The 19,485-nt window shown below is 45.7% G+C and overlaps 1 protein-coding gene across 3 annotated transcripts in view; it reads left to right on the forward strand.

Moving 5' to 3' along the window:
- Positions 1 to 2,237: 2,237 nt before the first annotated feature.
- The window catches only part of TCF15 (transcription factor 15), a 28,081-nt gene continuing 10,833 nt past the window's right edge, over positions 2,238 to 19,485 (forward strand). The window contains exons 1-2 of one of the 3 annotated variants that reach the window (XM_061630213.1): positions 2,239 to 3,008; positions 4,788 to 5,001. In XM_061630213.1, coding sequence (XP_061486197.1) covers positions 2,538 to 3,008; positions 4,788 to 4,856 — 540 coding nt within the window. In that variant the 5' untranslated portion in view covers positions 2,239 to 2,537 and the 3' untranslated portion in view covers positions 4,857 to 5,001. Of the gene's footprint in view, positions 3,046 to 4,787; positions 5,002 to 19,485 lie in introns of those variants that run through there. The other 2 variants (XM_061630211.1, XM_061630212.1) reach the window with 2 other exon arrangements.

Here is a 19,485-nt window from a genome sequence, read left to right on the forward strand (position 1 = left end):
GACCCAAATCAGGCCAATTTGCTGGCTGGGGCTGATGGGAGTTGTAGTTCAAAACATCTGGAGGGTGCCAGGTTGTTAGAGGCTCGACTACGTGTCCTACTAGACACCCTCCATCTCTGGAACTGTATGAGTATTGCTAGTGGGAATGGTGGCTGGTGCCCATGGTGGTTGGTAGGGCGGAAGGCTCAGTGGCCAGCAGTCGATGGAGCCAGAGCCAGTGACAGAGGGAAACAAATCCATCTAGTTTTGCCCACCCATTCTCCCCCTTGCAGAGTTCTATAATGACAACAGTACTGTAGTGGCAAACCCAGAAGGGCAGGGTGCCTTCATGACAGTCATGGCATGCCCCCTTAAAGCCACCCCCACTCACTTGCTTACTCTCCATCATTATCTCCATACTCCTTAGTCCTTTCTGCACATTTCTTCTCCCACAACAACAGATGTCCCTAGGAGGCAATCAGTGTGAAAGGGGAGTGTGCTGGCTATTGAGAAGACTCTTCTCAGTGGCGCACTCACCTCCTTTTCACTCCGATTGGCTCCAATCAATGGGGAAAGATAAGGAAACATGTTAGAAGACTCTTCTCAGTAACTAACACATTTCCCTTTCATGTTGATTGGCTTGTAGGATGCTGGAGACATAGGGACCCTACTCCCCCCAAAATAAGGGGTCTAAGACCCACTGAGACCCTGGATGACTACACCCCTGAATAACAACACTGAGACTAAGGAGGAGGAAACTGACAATCAAGGCCATCTGCACCAGTTGTAAGTAAGAAGGCAGGTGGGTGAGGGTTTATGGGGTGAGCACGTGTCTTGAATCCTGCATGGGGGACAGAAGCAGAATGTGGGGGTGCAGAGGAAAGCAGCAGGCAGAAAAGGGGTTAAGTACCACCATCCTGTCACTTCACCATTCCAAACCACCCCTCCTGGCAGCTCCTTTTCCCTAGAAAAAGCCAACCATAAGAGTCTAAATAGAGAGGGCTTTATGTAATGCATTGCGCAGGGGGTTGGACTTGATGGCCTTAAAGGCCCCTTCCAACTCTACTATTCTATGCTTCTATGTAATGTTTAAGGACAGGGACGAAATTCAATTCAGTTTGCATTTAAGGGACAGTCTAGCTAATTTGAACTTCCTGACACAATATGCAAAGTGAAACACAGCCATTCTTCAAAATTCGCCCTTCCCCGAATTTTGCGGCGATGTTCTCCAACCAAATAATGTGTGCAAAAAATGCATGCGCTAGCGGAAAGTGTGACTAAATGCACATGTTAGTGAAAACAGCGTACAAAGTAACATTGCATCAGGGGGAATAGCTTGCACAAACGTGTACAAGGCAAAACTGCATACAAAACGTGTGTGTGAGGAGAAAGGCACACTCACACGCCAATGGCTTTCCAGAAGAACTTTTGTCGTAAAGCAGACTGATGCAGAAGTGTGGAGAACTCTGGAACAATGCGAAACCGAGATAAACTGAAACTGACAGACTTACACTTCCCCAGCCCTGCTTAAACCTGCCCTTAATTTCTGCATGTCAGACAGCTGCAAAAAGCACAGAGGAGCAGAGCAAGCAGGAAAAGGCAGGGGATGGCCGTGCAGACAGGACTCCCTTTTTGTTTGCCTCTTTATATCTCGCTCTTCCTTTGGGAAGCTCAAAGCATACCTCCCAAGCAGTCTCCAAGGCATGCCGGCATTTGTGACAGCGAGCTGCGTCTAGGCCCGCTTCACCGAGCAAGCTCATTCGGCTCCTCCCCAGACTATTCTCTGGCCTCAGCTGTATAACAGAGCTGTAGGCTATGTCTGCATCCGGAATCATCTTTGAAGTGAGCAGTGCCTCTCGACAGGCTCCCCTGGAGGTGACTGTAGGACGGTACGCTTTGATCCGCGCTAATATTCTCCCAGTGGCTGCAAGGCACGCAGCCTGCTCTGGATTCTTTCTCACCGGCTGGCCCTGCAGGGATCTCTCTCTGCAAGGTGTCTGGCTTGCCTCTAGCAATCTCGCCCTCCTCCTCCTCCTCCTCCTCCTCCTCCTCCTCCTCCTCCTCCTCCTCCTGCTGTCATCCACGGCTGCCCTCATAAAAACCACAGCAACACAGACACAGAGCAGACCTGCCCGGCCAGCTGGATACGCGGATGGATGGCTTTCAATTTCAGAGGCCAGAGCAGCGTCGCCGCCTCATTGGCTGGGCCGGAGAGGGATGTCGAGCTGCTCCATTGGCTGGCCGGGATTCTGTTCCCGGCGCTTAGCCCCTCCCAGAGCCTTTTGTACAAAAGGCTGCTTTGCGAATCCCAGCTGAGCTTTGCTCTCGGACGCTCGCAGGAGAGGCGAGGAGGCTGAGGAGCAGCTGGGAAGACGTGGGACCTTTCCTCCTCTGCTGGAGAGTGGCTGCGAGCCTCCATCTGTTTCGAAGCTCTTGCGGCAGCGGCCTGCTTGGGGAGGTGTGGCGTGCCTCTCTCCACAGCCTGCATTTCTTTGGCCTCTCAGAGACCCCCAAGCCCAGGCCATTGGTGGGGTGGCTGGCGGGGTGGGCCCATCGCCATGGCGTTCACCATGCTGAGACCCATGGCTGCCCACGTGCTCTACCCAGACCTGAGCCTGCTGTCGGAGGAGGACGAAGAGAACCGCAGCGAGAGCGACGCCTCCGACCGGTCGTACGGCTGCTGCGACGGCCGGCGCAAGGTGGCCCGGAAGCCCGGGCAGGTGGTGGTGGTGAAGCAGCGGCAGGCGGCCAACGCCCGCGAGAGGGACCGGACCCAGAGCGTCAACACGGCCTTCACGGCCCTCCGCACCCTCATCCCCACCGAGCCCGTGGACAGGAAGCTCTCCAAGATCGAGACGCTGCGCCTGGCCTCCAGCTACATCGCACACTTGGCCAACGTCCTGCTGCTGGGCGAGGGCGGCGAGGAGGGGCAGCCCTGCTTCAGCGCCCTCTACGGCACCAAGGGCGAGATGGAGGGCAAGCAGCCCAGGAGCATATGCACGTTCTGCCTCAGCAACCAGAGGAAGGGGGTGAGTCTCTCGGCCCCAGGAGGCTCCCAATTTCTGGGTAAGGGAGGGGGGACCAGGCTTACCTAGAAGCCATACCCTGATCATAAGAACATAAGAAGAGCCTGCTGAATCAGGCCAGTGGCCCATCTAGTCCAGCATCCTGTTCTCACAGTGGCCAACCAGGTGTCTGGGGGAAGCCTGTAAGCAGGACCGGAGTGCAAGAACACTCTCCCCTCCTGACGCTATCAGGCGGTCCAGTTCCCTAATTCTTCATCTGGGGAAGCTGGAAGCAGTTGATCAGTGCCAAAGGAAAGACAATCTGTGTGTGCTCAGAGATACTTTTCTTTTACAGTTGCTGGCAGTGTTTCTGGGCACAGTCCTGGCATTCAAAACAAGTCCCAAGGGGGGAGGGGGAGGCTAATTCAAAATAACCTCTTGGGGTGACCATTGGCTGCCAGAACACTGATTTCTTCCATCTGAGCAGGTCAGCTCTGAGATTTTTTTTTTAAATGCCTGGAGGCGGTTGTCTATTCCAAGAGCAAGGAAAAAGCCTGTACGGAGTCTAGGAAGAATGAACGGACTGGCATAGTTGGCATATATGTTATGCATTTCTGTCTCCCTGACTTCTTGTCAGATTGGACTCACCAGGGCTTAACTCCAAACCCTTTTTTCGGGGCTGTGGCTACGTCCTGAAACAAATGTAGCAATGCTGAAGGAGAGGATGCATCTGAACACATGCAGAATGCTTTTTTTCCTTCTGTTTAACCAAGGGTGCACAAGCACACTCACCACAATAAAGGACTAAGTCCAGAATGCATGACTTGCACAAAGGCTTCTAATTTTAGACATTTACACATTTTATCAATAACAGCCCTCTGCACTCCTGAGGCTCCAGGGAAGGCCAATCATTGTTCCCATTTACAGATGGGGGGACTGAGGCTGGGAGACAGTGGCGAACCCATGGCAAATTGATGAGTCTAGGTTCTGAACGTTGGATCTTAAGGTCAGCACTATTTGCCTGGAGCACTGTGGCTGCTTAGTGAGGAGGAAAAAGAACCCGAGGGATATGTAGAAACAGTATTTGTTCTGAATGTTTCCATGCCGCAGTCTGTTTTCCATTTATTTATGCATCTCCCCATTACAAAATAATGAGTGGCCACAATCATTGTGTCCCTAGTGGTCTGTCTTCCTCTCTTTCAGCCCTGGAAGCATTTGCCTGTGGACTCCCCAGAAACATCTGGCCGGCCACTGTGCAAAACAGAATGACCTTTGGTCTGATCCAATTCAGCAGTTTCTTTTTTTTTTGAGGTAGCAAATGCAACCCACTCATCCTCACAGTGCCATAGGGCTCCTCCAGACAACCTGTTTGATCGCCTTCCATTCTGATTTGTTTGCACAAAGTTTACCATTAGATCCTGTCTGGCATTTATTGAGCATTTTTCTGATTTGTTTTATGGGCCAATTAAGCAACAATGAGCATTCATCCTGATTTGCTTGTGAGGTGTTTATACATCTTCCTGTTAATCATTTCATCATCCCACACTTTTCAGTGCATTTCTCTGTCACTTTCTGAAACCCAAAAAGTTCTTCTTGTTGTTTTAAGTGGCTCTGTTGTGCTAGGACGACGGAGCCCTTCAAACCACTTCAGCTGTGCAAACCTGAAGTTAAAGGATGCGTGTGAATCTCTCTTGCGTAACAGTGACAGTCTGGAGGCACGCTTAGTACAAATTACATTTCCTTAAGGGAAGAATTGGGTGGATCAAGTTTGTGTATTTAAAAAGGCCCTTTTCATGTTAACAGGGAAAGTTGAGAAACTTGCTTCTGTTTCCCAGTGTGCTGCTGGGCTCACATCTCATCAGTACTGTCTGAAGGAGAGAAATGGTCAAGAAAGCGTCCACCCAGGGCATAACCAGAACAGGGATGGAAGGATCTTTCAATTTCTGTTCTCTCGGTTTTTCATTTTTCCAATCTTAGATTTAGTCCTCTACGTTTCTCTAGCAATTTGTTTTTTTTAAATAAAAAATCCTCATGAAAATTCTTCAGCGTTTTAGTACAAATTTCTCCTAATAAACACATTGGCTAATGTACACCGTTTTGAAAGCAAGTTCTCCTAATATAATACATTTCAATGTTATTTTCCCAAATGTATTCATTTTTACGTACCCTTTCCCTTAATATATGCGTTTGTGTAAGAATTGATGGGTTGGAGCGCTGCATCACAAAATTCAGATAAGCACGAATTTTGAAGGATGGCTGTTTCAAAATGTGTGAATTTGATAGATTCGCATTTAGATGCAAACTGTATTGAATTTCTCCCCCACCCCTAACACAGATGGGTGTTTGCTGTGAGATTCAGATGGGTGTTCCCATGCCTGCATTCATTTTCACACCATCTATACAATGTTGTTGGCATTAAAATGTCAGCCCATATTTTCCCCCATTTAATCTGCACTGTCTGGGGAAAATCTGATGTTAAAATAAACCTGTTGCCAGTAGTGACCCATTTACAATATTAAGCCCCCATCTGGAAACACCCCCAGGAGCCTCAGCCAATCACAGTTCACAGGCCTATGCTTTCCGCTTATTTGAACATGTGTGGCCGGCATGTTGCAGGAACCCAGTGAGATCGTTCAGATGTAATGGCAAACCTGGCTCTGGTGTAATGTCTGAATCAACACTGAATCTGGTGAACTATGGCTTCTGAGTGAGCATCAAACCAGGATTTGAAACCATACTCTGGGGAAGGATTGTGGCTCAGTGATAGTGCAAATGGTTGGCATGCAAAAGGTCCTAGGTTTAATCCCTGGTATCTCCAGGCAGGGCTGGGAATGTCCCCTGCCTAAATCTGGAGAGCTACTGCCAGTCAGTGTAGAAAACAATGAGCTAGGCTGCTAGACAGACCAATGGATCTGACTTGATATAACACAGCTTCCTGTGTTCCTATATAAGGTAGTTTGCATTCTACTGTTTTGAGTAAACTATGGTTCAACATTGCCATGGCTTCGATGGTTGTTCTACCCTGGGATGGCAACCAGAAATTCTTTGGGCACAGAGGGATGGAGGCCAAATTACACAAACACTGGTTAGCTTGTGTCTCTAGGACTGAAAGCACGGTCTGAAGTTGAATTAAGGTCAGCACATACAGTGGACGGCTGTAACCAGTCTATCCATTCAGCACCGTGGGGAGAAAAGTAGATTTCAAAGATAGCACAGCTTGCCATAAATTCATGCCCTCTGACCTGCAAGTCCTCAGCTGTAGTCCAAGGAATGTGAGAGCTAGTCATGGTGGCCCAATGATAGTGCAAAGGCACTCTGTACTTGCTCAGAGGCCTCACTCACTCATTCATATATATTTCATACGGAGCTGAACATGAATGTCCTGAACAGATGCTCCTTAGGTCTGAGTGATCCAAGAGTCCAAGAAGGCAGAAATCGTGTAGGGTTGCATCTCAGTTCAGAGAACAGTGCATTCTCAAGCAATATTAACGTGGTGGAGCAAGGATTCTGGGAAGGACTCCTGTGGCCCTTGTGGCAGATTTGCTAGAGGAGGAGATGCCGAGGGCCGTGGGAAGAAAACTTGGTATGGAAAACTTTGGAGAAGACAGGCAGGGCTGGCTCTGGTTAAGCAGGACTGTTTGTTTAAACATGAATTTGCAGGGTAATCAGAGCAGATCAAGAGACAATTTTCTTCCTTCCTCATAACTCTAGAATTCAAAGTCACCCAACAAAACTGATCAGCAGTAAGTTCAAGACCAACAAAAGAAATAATGTATCACATGAGGCATATTGACTTGTGGAACTCACTGCCTCAAGATATGGTAACAGATGATGGCTGAGATAGTTATTTATAAAGGCTGAACACATTTGTGGAAGAGGATGGGTCTGTCAATGACTATTAGCCATGCTAGCTCAATAGAATGTCCATGTCTGGAGACAGTGTACCTTTGAATACCAAATGCTGGGGGGAGCAAGAAAGTGGAGGTGGCCATCACCTTCATGCCGTCCTTGTGAGTTTTCCCAGAGGCATTCAGCCAAACACTGTGAAAAATGGGTTCCTGGACCTGATGGGCTTCTGCTGTGATTCCCAGAACTCTATTTTTCATGTTAATTTAGACCAACCTGTCTCAACCTGGAGCCTTTCAGATAGTTTGGGATGTTTAGGGACAGCTGATTTAGACCAAGTTGCATATTTAGTGTAAGCGAGGGGTGTGGCCCTCCAGATGTTGGACTCCAGCGCCCATCAGCCCCAGCCAGCATGGCCAGTGGTGAGGGATGACTGGAGATGGAGGGCCACACGTTCCTTGTCCCTGGCATAAGCGGTTGCTGCCATGTTAGGAAGTCCTCATTAAACATTACAGAATCCCTGCATGGAATTGCAGAGGTTGCTGAATTCCATGTAGGAGTTAGCATGAAACTCCCCACATCAATACACAGCATTATTTCCCTACTGCATGTTTGCATTCCAAGGAAAGAAAAAAACCCCGATACACATGTGATGGTCTACATAGGAGTTTTCAGGCTAATTCAGAAGCAGAAGTGCCGCCTCTGAAGGAATCTTGTAATTTATGGAGTAGCTAGTCCCCAAGAGAGAAGTTATACATGGATGCTGTACTGACTTCATTTATTTATTTATTACATTTATATACTGCCCCATAGCCGAAGCTCTCTGGGAGGTTTACAGCAATTAAAAACAATAAAAATAAATATACAAATTTTAAACACAAAAACAATTTTAAAACACAATTAAAAAAAAATAAAAACTTAAAAACAATTTAAAAACACGTGCTAAAATGCCTGGGAGAGGAGGAAAGTCTTGACTTGGTGCCGGAATGATAACAGTGTTGGTGCCAGGTGCGCCTCATTAGAGAGATCATTCTGTAATTTGGGGGCCACCACTGACAAGGCCCTCTCCCTTCATGTCCTGCACTACTTTTCATTCTTGTGGAATGTACAGTCTTTTGGATTGTACAGAATGCTTCTTTGGGCTGAGGGGTTGCAAATTCATAGCTCTGCTGCCCAAACAGAACTCCTTGACTCTCAAGGGATTGTCATACTCTGCAGCAAGGCAAGTAACTGGGATGAATTTCAAAAAAGAGGGTTGCCAAGCATCACAACCTGCTCATCATGCCTGGTAGACCCAGCATCTTATGGCTAAACCAGAAGCATGACATCATTCACACAATTAGTAAACTAGCCAGTGTGGCGTAGTGCTCAGAGCATAGGATGAGGACCTGGGGAGAGTGACCTTGGGCCAGTCACTGCCTTTCTTAACCTAACCTACCTCACAGGATTGTTGTGAGGATAAAAATTTAGAGGGGGGAGAAACATGTACACCACCTTGAGTGCTTTGAGTAAAAGTGGGGTGTGAAAAAAGTGGGTAAGAGAAAAATCAACTCATTTGAAATGTGGTGTTGGAGGAAAGCTTTGTGCATACCATGGTCTGCGAAAAAGACCAATAGTTGGGTGTTAGAACAAATTAAAGCAGAACTATCACTAGAAGCTAAAATAATGAAACTGAGGTTATACTTTAGACACATAATAAAAAGACATGATTCACTAGAAAAGACAATCATTCTGGGGAAAACAGAAGGAAGTAGAAAAAGAGGAAGGCCAAAGAAGAGATGGATTGATTCCATAAAGGAAGCCACAGACTTGAACTGACAAGATCTGAACAGGGTGGTTCATGACAGATGCTCTTGGAGGTCACTGATTCATAGGGTCGCCATAAGTCGTAATCGACTTGAAGGCACATAACCACAACAATGCAATAAGTAAATAAATAAAAATTAAGCAACACAGAGACCGGAGTTCCAATCTGGATGAGGACCTCTGCCCCTCCAACTTACTTTTTTAAAAGCCAAAGTTGCTAATTGCATGAGCAGAATATCATCTACTTTGTCCTCGGAGTAACTGATGGTGAAGGCACTCTGTACCTGCTCTTGTGTGCTCCTTTATTTTGCATTAAGAACTCATTCCAAGTTGCAGAACTGCCACACAACAATTATCTTCTTTAGCCTATTACATATCCTCCTGCCTTTCAGCCAGGCTTGGTTCCCTCCAGCAGCTCACAACTACAGTCCATACAAAAGAGACTATCATTATGGATATGCTGGTGGGTGTTTGAATACAGGCTCAATCCCTGGACTCTACAGGGAGGGCTGGGCAAGACCCCTGCCCGAAACGCTGGAGAGTCACCGCTGGTCAGTGTTGGCAACGTTCAGCCAGATGGTCTGAGCCAGTATACGGCGGCTCCTATTTTCTTACGGTGGATCATCTGGGCTTCTTAAGAGGGCCATAGGATTCCTTTTCCTGCCCCACCTCTGGCCAGGATGAATCACTTGTGTTGGGATCAGCAGGCGTCACGCCAGGTGCCTGGCTAGGCCATTTAAAACTGTGCTGCCGTGTCTTAGGTTATTATGACAGATTGCAAAGGAGAGTAAGCAACCGGGGGGGGGGGGGTATTAGTTCAAAGAGTGCCTCACATGTTTGAAGTAGCATGTAAATTTGTATATTTGTTTTTAATGTTTTTAATTGTTGTAAACCGCCCAGAGAGCTTTGGCTATGGGGCGGTATATAGATGCAATAACAACAACAACAACAATAATAATATAGTAGTATGTAAATTTAGGGGATCCCCCATTGATTTTAGTGGGGCTGGCTCCCTACTATGAAAACTGGGATGTGCCCCTTGATCTCTGATAAGACAACAGCATGGGGGCGGGGGATGATTCAGGGCTCAGAGAGATGCCCTTGAGTGGCCAAAAATTATTTAGGCCAACCTTGTTTAACTGCTGCAAGTCAGTTTTATTTTGATGTAGTTTTGTGCTGGCAAATGTTTTGTGCTTAGGCCAATAATCTCCTGAGGACACTAAAAAGTTTGCAGCAACATGTGAGCCTTTAGCCTCTGAGGGTCCTGATGGGTGAGCATTTGCTGCCTTTCCTCTCCTTCCCCTGTAATTGGAAACCTTGCAGACTCTGCTAGCATAATAACATAAGAAGAGCCTGCTGGATCAGGGGCCCATCTAGTCCAGCATCCTGTTCTCACAGTGGTCAACCAGATGCCCTTGGGAAGCCTGCAAGCAGGACCTGAGCGCAAGAGCACTCTCCCCTCCTGTGGTTTCCAGCAACTGGTTTTCAGAAGCCTTCTGGCCTCCTGGCCAGTAGTCACTGATAGTTTGCTGACGACACTAAATTGTTCAGGGTTGTTAAAACAAAAAGGGATTGCGAAGAGCTCCAAAAAGACCTCTCCAAACTGAGTGAATGGGCGGAAAAATGGCAAATGCAATTCAATATAAACAAGTGTAAAATTATGCATATTGGAGCAAAAAATCTGAATTTCACATATACACTCATGGGGTCTGAACTGGCGGTGACCGACCAGGAGAGAGACCTCGGGGTTGTAGTGGACAGCACGATGAAAATGTCGACCCAGTGTGCGGCAGCTGTGAAAAAGGCAAATTCCATGCTAGCGATAATTAGGAAAGGTATTGAGAATAAAACAGCCGATATCATAATGCCGTTGTATAAATCTATGGTGCGGCCGCATTTGGAATACTGTGTACAGTTCTGGTCGCCTCATCTCAAAAAGGATATTCTAGAGTTGGAAAAGGTTCAGAAGAGGGCAACCAGAATGATCAAGGGGATGGAGCGACTCCCTTACGAGGAAAGGTTGCAGCATTTGGGGCTTTTTAGTTTAGAGAAAAGGCGGGTCAGAGGAGACATGATAGAAGTGTATAAAATTATGCATGGCATTGAGAAAGTGGATAGAGAAAAGTTCTTCTCCCTCTCTCATAATACTAGAACTCGTGGACATTCAAAGAAGCTGAATGTTGGAAGATTCAGGACAGACAAAAGGAAGTACTTCTTTACTCAGTGCATAGTTAAACTATGGAATTTGCTCCCACAAGATGCAGTAATGGCCACCAGCTTGGATGGCTTTAAAAGAAGATTAGACAAATTCATGGAGGACAGGGCTATCAATGGCTACTAGCCATGATGGCTGTGCTGTGCCACCCTAGTCAGAGGCAGCATGCTTCTGAAAACCAGTTGCCGGAAGCCTCAGGAGGGGAGAGTGTTCTTGCACTCGGGTCCTGCTTGCGGGCTTCCCCCAGGCACCTGGTTGGCCACTGTGAGAACAGGATGCTGGACTAGATGGGCCACTGGCCTGATCCAGCAGGCTCTTCTTATGTTCTTATGTTCCTCCATGAATTGGTCTCATCCTCTTTCAAAGCCATCCAGGTTGGTGGCCGTCGCTGCCTCTGGTGGGAGCGAGTTCCATAGTTCCACTATGTGCTGCATGAAGAAGGACTTTCTTTTTGTCTGTCCTGAAACTTCCAGCATTCATCTTAATTGAACATCCACAAGTTCTAACGCTATGACAGAGGGAGCTTGTCTCTATCCACTTTCTCCATGCCATGCATCATTTGATACACTTCTGCCATGTCACCTCTTACTTGCCTTTTCTCTAAACTTAAAAGCCACAAATGCTGCACCTTTCCTCATCAGGGAGTCACCCCATCCCCTTGATTATTCTGGTTGCCCTTTTCTGAAACTTTTCCAGCTCTACAATAACCATTTTGAGGTGAGGCTACCAGAACTGTGTACATTATTCCAGATGCAGCTGTGCCATAGATTTATACAACACCAGTTTTATTTTCAAAACGTTTCCTAATGGAATTTCCTAGCATGGAATTTACCCATTTCTTAGCTGCCCCATGCTGGGTCGACATCTTCATCGAGCTAAGGTCTCACTCCTGGTCAGTCGCCACCAGTTCAGACCCCATAAGCGTATATGTGAAATTAAGATTTTTTGCTCCACTGTGCGTAACTTTACACATGTATACACTGAATTGCATTTGCCATTTTACCACCCATTCCCTCAGTCTGGAGAGGTCCTTTTGGACCTCTTCGCAATCCCTTTTTGTTTTAACAACCCTGAACAATTTAGTATCATCATAGCAGCAGAGGCTACAGATATCACTTCCCTAATCTGGTGCCCTCTAGATGTTTTGGACTAACAAGTATCTTTATTTTGAGTTTTCAAAGCTCTTCACAAGCATTATATTTTTGTAAGCCTTAAAACATCCCTGTAATGCCGGTCAAATATATTATCTCTGTTTTGCAGAGGGGAGAAGTCTGATAAAGTGTGGCTTGCCTAAGACTGTCTAGTGAGTTCATGGCACAGGAAGGCACAATTCAAACCCAGAGACATCTTGAAGTAATGCATCCTTGACTCTTAGGTACACTACACTGCCATTCACATGAACTTGTAAATAGTGGGTGAGAGAGACTCAAATGCTGTCATACGGGCTAGCCCCAAATGTTATGGTCCCTCAGTGGTGGTCTTCTGCAGTTAGCATTTATTTCAGGGGGGGCTGTGTGTGCAGGAAAACCTCCTGCTGCTTCTTCCCCATAGATAAATCTGCATGCCTTCCACTTAGAGACCACCACCTGACTCACCCTGGACCATAACGCAGTGGCAGAACATCTGCTTTGCATGCAGGAGATCCCAGGCATCTCTAGGTAGGGCTGAGAGAGACCCCTGCCTGGGTCTTTTGCTTACCAAACAGATGCTCTCCCACTGAATGACACTCCTTCTCTTCACATTTCGGATGCCTTCAGACTGTTGTTATTTTGCTGGACAGAGTCCAGTGCGAACGGAAAGATTAGGTTCGCACAATTAATGGGCTTTATTGCCCGGGTCCAACAAGTCACCTTTTAAAAAGAAATTGGATTTTTGCAGTTTGGAAAACGATGGGGAAATGCAATAAATAGTGTGGGGTGAACGAATGATTAGTAGGAAGACACAGAAACACCCCACAAGCCAATCGGGATGAATTGCCGAACACACGCTCACGGTAAACAAATCAGGATGAATGTTCAATGAAGGCCAGGCATAATGTAACCATTGCATAAGCTTTGTGCATGCAAATCAGAATGAATGCTGAATAAACAAGTCCTCTGGATGAGCCTGTTTACAAGACAAAAGTGTTTGATGTGTATTCAGTGACACATGCACAGCTAAACACAGAACAGTATGAGAAAGAGAGACATTTGTAAACACACAGCAGACACGCCCCAGGTGCTACACCCAGTGGTGGTGGTGGCAGGTGTCCCAGTATATATCTATTGAATGTCCCTGTGTGCTGTGGCAGCTGGTGGCCATGTCAGTGGGGCAGTGGAATCCGCTCCTGGTTTAAGTCTGAACTTTCAAGGAGCTGTCCAAGGCGCCGCCAATGCCTGTGTAAATGGGAGGACTTCACTTTACAGTCTTTCCTGCAGCAAACGCTAGTGTATATGTGGCAGTTGGATGACTGTTGTTTATTTGCATGCAGCCTTTCCATCGTAAACCATGCTTAAGGCGCCTCACAACATCAAAACGTTCTGCATACTTCACTAACATTCACAAGACACAGCAAAATTTAAGTAGTCCTATAAACAATGAACTAATGAAAACATCTCTTGTTCATAAATGTACAATAACATTACACAGTCCATTGATAATGCATAATAAAGTCTGACAATAAAAATCTAAGAACATAACCAAGATGTAGAGCAAAAAACAATGCATCTCCAAGCATTCGATTCCAGCAACAGCTCTGAAGCAGTACTCCAGCCTGATGGTCTCTAAGCATCTGAGCGGCAGAAGCAGCCTTTGAAGATGGAGTCAGTGAAAGCCTCACTCGCCCAGGCCAGGCAGAAATGGGCCAGAGAGGCAGAGAGCAGGTCTTGCAGAACTCACAGTAAAGTGGACTCTGGCACCTTCAGCAGCAACCTCTGTAGCTGCTGTAGATAAACTTCCACATAAGGTGTGGAGCAGCTGCCAGCCCCTTCCTTGAAGTGCTACAGAGGGCGGCTTCACACAGACACATGAAGCGCAGATAGCATGTTTGCATCTTTCGACACCAGTGTGTAATCTGCACCTATGAAACTGGATTAGGCCAGAATGTGCCCTGATAGTATTGGAAACAGTTTCTAGTGCTGAGCTCTTGCAAGTGCAGCCTGACACAAATGAAGGCCTGCTTCTGTTTGCAATGCCCCCTGCTCTTCTCAAAGGGCACATAGGTTGCTGGTTCTCAGTAGGAACTGATGTTGCCTTTTTCCTGTTTTCTGTTCCTTGTGAGCTTTCCAGCCTTATGGGTTTCCCCTTCTTAGAAGGGGGCAGTGCAGACTGGTGGCTCCAATGTCAGTGGGGCAGTGGAATCTGCTCTGGGTTTTAGTCTAGACCTTCAAGGAGCTGTTCACTGACATCAGAGCCACCAGTCTCCACTGGAAGGGGGGTTCTCCTCTAATGTAGCATAGCTCAGTAGTAGAAAGGGATACAATGACCTGTCATCTTCGGTTTTCTTCAGTTCTCATTTTTCCAGTTTTAAATTCAGTTCCCTACATTTCTTCAGCAATGTGTAATTAAAAAAAAACACTTGTGGAAATTCTTTGGCATTTTCGTGCAAATTTCTCCTAAAATACACATTTCTGTATGCAGTTTTGACTAATGTGCACTTTTTGGCAAGCAGGCAATTTCCCCTAATATAATACATTTGTATATGTTATTTTTACTCAAGTATGCATTTTTATGCACACTTTCTCCTAATATATACATTCTGGTACACATTGTTTGGTACATTAAATTCAGTTCTGCAACAATTTTTTTTTTTAATCCTCATGAAAATTCTTTCACATTTTAGTGCAAACTTCTCCTAATAAACATTTTTGTATGCAGCTTTGACTAAGGTACACATTTTTACAAGCACTTTCATCCTAATATAATGCATTTTCACTAATCTTTTTATGCACTGAATATATGCATTTTTGTAAACATTGGTTGGTTGCAGAACTGCATCGCAAAATTCAGATAGGTGAGAATTTCAAAGGATGGCTGTGTTTTAGGGCTCATCTATACGGTGGTTTACTGTGTGTTTGGAGCTACTCACATCTCCTTTTAATTTGCAAGATTCACATGATGTTACCGGCAAACAAAAGCTATCACACAGTTTCCCCCCTGTAAATCCATACTAATCCAATCCTCTGATAAGACAAAAAGGGAAGGAAAAGGCATCTTCACACCATATCTCTAATGGTTGCAGACACTTTGCTCCAATGCTTTTAGGTGGGTGTGTCAATCATTCCCCTCTCCACACTCCCTCCCTCCTCCTCCATTCATTTTATTTCCTGTAGGCTGAAAAGCCACATCCGGCTGCACTCCTCTGTTCTGCTTGCCTTTTCTATGTTGCTGCAAATGGTGGTATTATTTTCCTTTTCCCTCTAACTTGTGCACAAAAGCATAACACTAAAACAAAAATTTGTATTTCAGCTATATTGCACTAGTGAAAATACAAATAATCACACTTCCAAAGTTTTTTTTAAATGGAACCTACTGCAGCTGGTAGAACAAACTGAGCATGACCATTTGCCAAGCAACCAAAGAGAGTGGAAATATAAATTAGAGGGTGTGGTCATTACGAAACTGCGTGATTGATCCTTCCCCACAGTGTGAATAGAAAACACAGTGTTTGCAGCTGACATTGAGCCCTTACTGTGGATGATACAAATAGAAAATGGAGGTAAAAACAGCATCTTTAGCACGAAGTAATTCTCCCATGGGGATAAGCCCTCAGTTCTCATATGTTCCAGAAAATGTGGATTTGATAAATTCAGTTTTAAATGCAAACCAAATCAAATTTCTCCCTCACCTCTTGTAGCAGAAGACATGCCTTGCAAGTAGAAGGCCCCAGGTCCAATTCCTGGCATCTTTAGTTTCAAGGGGTGTAGGTAGCAAAATGCTGAAAGACTTCTACCTGAGATCTTGAAGGGATGGGGAGCCTGTGATTCTCCAGCTCTTGCTGGAGTACAACTCCCATCATCCCTGACCATTGGCCATGCTGGCTTGGGCTCATGGGAGCTGGAGTACAACATAAGAGCACAAGAAGAGCCCTGCTGGATCAGACCACAGGTCTATCTAATCCACTATACTGTTTCCCAAAGTGTCCATCCATATGCTCCAATGAGAAGCCCATGAGCAGGACCTGAGTGCAATAGCACTCTCCTCACTTGTGATTCTCAGCAACTGGTATTAAGAGGTATACTGCCTCTGACAATGGAGGTAGAACATAGCCCTCTCCTGCTCATGGTCCCAATCAACTGGCATTCAGAAGCATATTGCCAATGATCCTTGAGGTAGCATATAGTTATCATGGCTAATAGCCTTATCCCCCATAAATTGGTTTAATTCCCATTTAAAGTTGTCCAAGTTGGTGGTCATCACTGCGTTTTGTGACCGCAAGTTCCTCAGGCTAACTAGGGACTGTATGAAGATGTACTTCCTGGTGTCTGTCCTCAATCTCTCACTGTTCAGCCTCATTTGATGACCCAGGTCCTAGTGTTACGAGAGATGGAGGAAAACATCTCTCTATCCGTATAGGTTGCTCATCTCTATCCTAGAAAACAGATTTCAATCAGAACAGACAACCCTTGTCTTGGTGGACACTGATCTTAGAGGCTCAGTGTAAGGCAGCCTTATATATTTTCATGTGACTCCGATTTTTTCAGGACCAAGCTTTTAAGGTCCTCAGGTGAGCAAAAACAAATGGGCCCTGGCCCTCTGCTGGTAGGGAATTTGTTCCTTCAGTTCATTTGAACTTGGCACTCTGGTAGAGCTTGCCTTTCCAGGGGGAAAATGAAGTGCATTTGCAGTGACATCCTGTGCATGTCTACTCTGAAGAAGTCCTGCTGAGGTCAGTGGGGCTTACTCCCAGGTATGTCCTCTTCCAGAATACTCCATTTCATTCATATATAAAATACAGAAATGTATAGGTATACTTCTGCAAAGAATAAGTTTGCTGTTAGTATAAGGTCTCAGGCTGAATTCCCAGGATTTCTTAGGACCTCAGGCTAGGGATGAAGGAAGAAAGAAATAAACTAAATAAGTTCAGTTCACATTTTAATGCAAATCTGCCTCATCTGCACTTCCCGAAACATTATGGGAACCAAAATGCAGCAGTGCTTTGAAATTCACGCTGCTTCAACCCAAAAAGATGTGTACAAAAATGTATATAGAAATGCATGGTGTTATTGCTTGCAACAAGCGTGCATTCTAGGCAAAATGACATACAACAATGTGTCTGTAAAGACCATAATGTGCACTCAGATGGGGACAAATTTTCATGAGGGAGGGCTTTAAAAAAGAAATGTACCAACTGATGCAGAAAATGTCAGGAACTGAACCTAAGATTGGGGAGGGGGGGAGAGAGAGGGAAGCTGAAATTCCTATTTAAGATAGAAGTTGATGTGAAAGAAGATCCTTAGACCCTGAGGAGACCCTGCTAGTGCCGAGTGGATGATACTGTGCTAGCTGGGTCAATGGTCTGATGAGGCATAAGGCAGCTTCTTTGTTCCTTATCAAGGATTCCTCAATCCAAAGGCCACTAACAGCAGACACACTTCCCAGGAAAACAGATTGCAGTCACATCCACACCACACATTTAAAGCACATGACTTCCCCCAAGGAATCCTGGGAACTGTGGTTCGTTAAAGGTGCTGGGAATTATAGCACTGTGAGGGGTAGTATAAATAAGTAGTATAAATGAGCTTTTAATGTATGGTGTCAATGTGGCCTATGCTTCAGTACTCTCAAGTCTAACTTGAGACTCACCAACACTGGAGGCGTTCAAGAGGCAGCTGGATATGCTTTCACTTGAATTCCTACATTGAACAGGGGGTTGGACTCGATGGCCTTATAGTACTCTACTCTTCTATGATTCTTTACTAATCATGACACATGTACTATTTCCTGATCTTTGGGTCTTTAAAAAAATGTTAATGGAGCCTCAAGGGACTCCAGATTTGACTGAAACAGTAGCATTTAACCTTTTCCCAACATGACATACAACTGAATTGAAAAAGAAACACCCAACATGTAAAATCCACCAGAAGCATTAAAAGAACAGAGTTTAACATGAGCAGATGCATTCCATAGCCTTTCATTGGTGGTAGAACGCATTTATGGTATGTGTAATGCCCAGCCCAGCAGTTGTAGCTGAGAAGGATCTCCAGCTGCATAGCTCAAAAAGATAGCTGCTGGTCAGGATACAGATAGACAACTATAGTGATCTTTGGAGAATTTGGTATTAAGCAGCTTTTTGATTTGAGTATCACAGAATCATAGAATTGGAAGGGGCCTATAAAGCCATCGAGTCCAACCCCTTGCTCAATGCTGGAATCCAACTTAAAGCATCCCCGACGGGTGGCTGTCCAGCTGCCCCTTGAATGCCTCTGGTGTTAGGAGCTTTTTCCTGATGTTCAGCCAAAATCTGGCTTCCTGCAACTTGAGCCCATTATTCGGTGTCTCGCACTCTGGTATTGAAATTGAAATTGAAACTTTATTTTTACCCCACCCTTTTTCCAGACTGGAACTCAGGGCGGCTTACAAATAGAACTACATGTAGTTAAAAACATAGAAAAACATACAATTAAAATACAATTAAACTATGCACAACCTTAAAACCGTAAAAGGCACTTAAAAATCTAAAAACAATTTAAAATAATACAATTAATATAAAACAATAAAACAAGCCTTGTAAAGCCCAATCCTAAACACCTTCTATCCCAAAAGCCTGTCGGAATAAAAAAGTCTTTACTTGCTGACGGAAGGATGGCAAGGAGGGGGCCATTCGTGCCTCCCTAGGATGGGAGTTCCAGAACCTAGGAGCAGCCACTGAGAAGGCCCTATCTCGCGTCCCCACCAATCGCACTTGCGAGGGTGTTGGGACTGAGAGAAGAGCCTCTCCTGAAGATCTCAGGGCCCGGACAGGCTTGTATAGGGAGATACGGTCTGACAAATAGTCTGGACCTGGGCCGTGTAGGGCTTTAAAGGTCAAAACCAGCACTTTGAATTGTGACCGGAAACAAACTGGCAGCCAGTGGAGCTGTTGTAACAAGGGAGTTGTATGGTCCCTGTAACCAGCCCCTGTTAACACTCTGGCTGCAGCTCTTTGTACCAGTTTAAGTTTCCGAACAGTCTTCAAAGGCAGCCCCACATAGAGCGTGTTACAGTAGTCTAAACGGGATGTAACTAAGGCATGCATCACCATAGTCAAATCAGGCATTTCCAGGAACGGGCGCAGCTGGCGCCCTAGTCTTAACTGGGCAAAGGCACTCCTGGCCACGGCCAAGACCTGGGCCTCCAAGTTCAGAGCTGAGTCCAAGAGCACACCCAAACTGGTATGATCAAGAAGAAATCCTAGCACTCTGTGTGGCAACCTTTCAAGTACTTGAAGAGTGCTATCCTATCTCCCCTCAGTCTTCTCTTCTCAAGGCTAAACATGCCTAGTTCTTTCAGTCTCTCCCCATAGGGTTTTGTTTGCAGTCCCCTGGTCATCCTCACTACCCTCCTCTGAACCTGTTCCAGTTTGTCTGCATCCTTCTTGAAGTGCAGAGACCAGAACTGGACTCAGTACTCAAGATGAGGCCCAACCAGTTTTGAGTAGAGTGGAACCAGTACTTC

Source organism: Rhineura floridana, chromosome 6, assembly GCF_030035675.1.
Source record: "Rhineura floridana isolate rRhiFlo1 chromosome 6, rRhiFlo1.hap2, whole genome shotgun sequence".
Classification (NCBI taxonomy): Eukaryota; Metazoa; Chordata; class Lepidosauria; order Squamata; family Rhineuridae; genus Rhineura; species Rhineura floridana.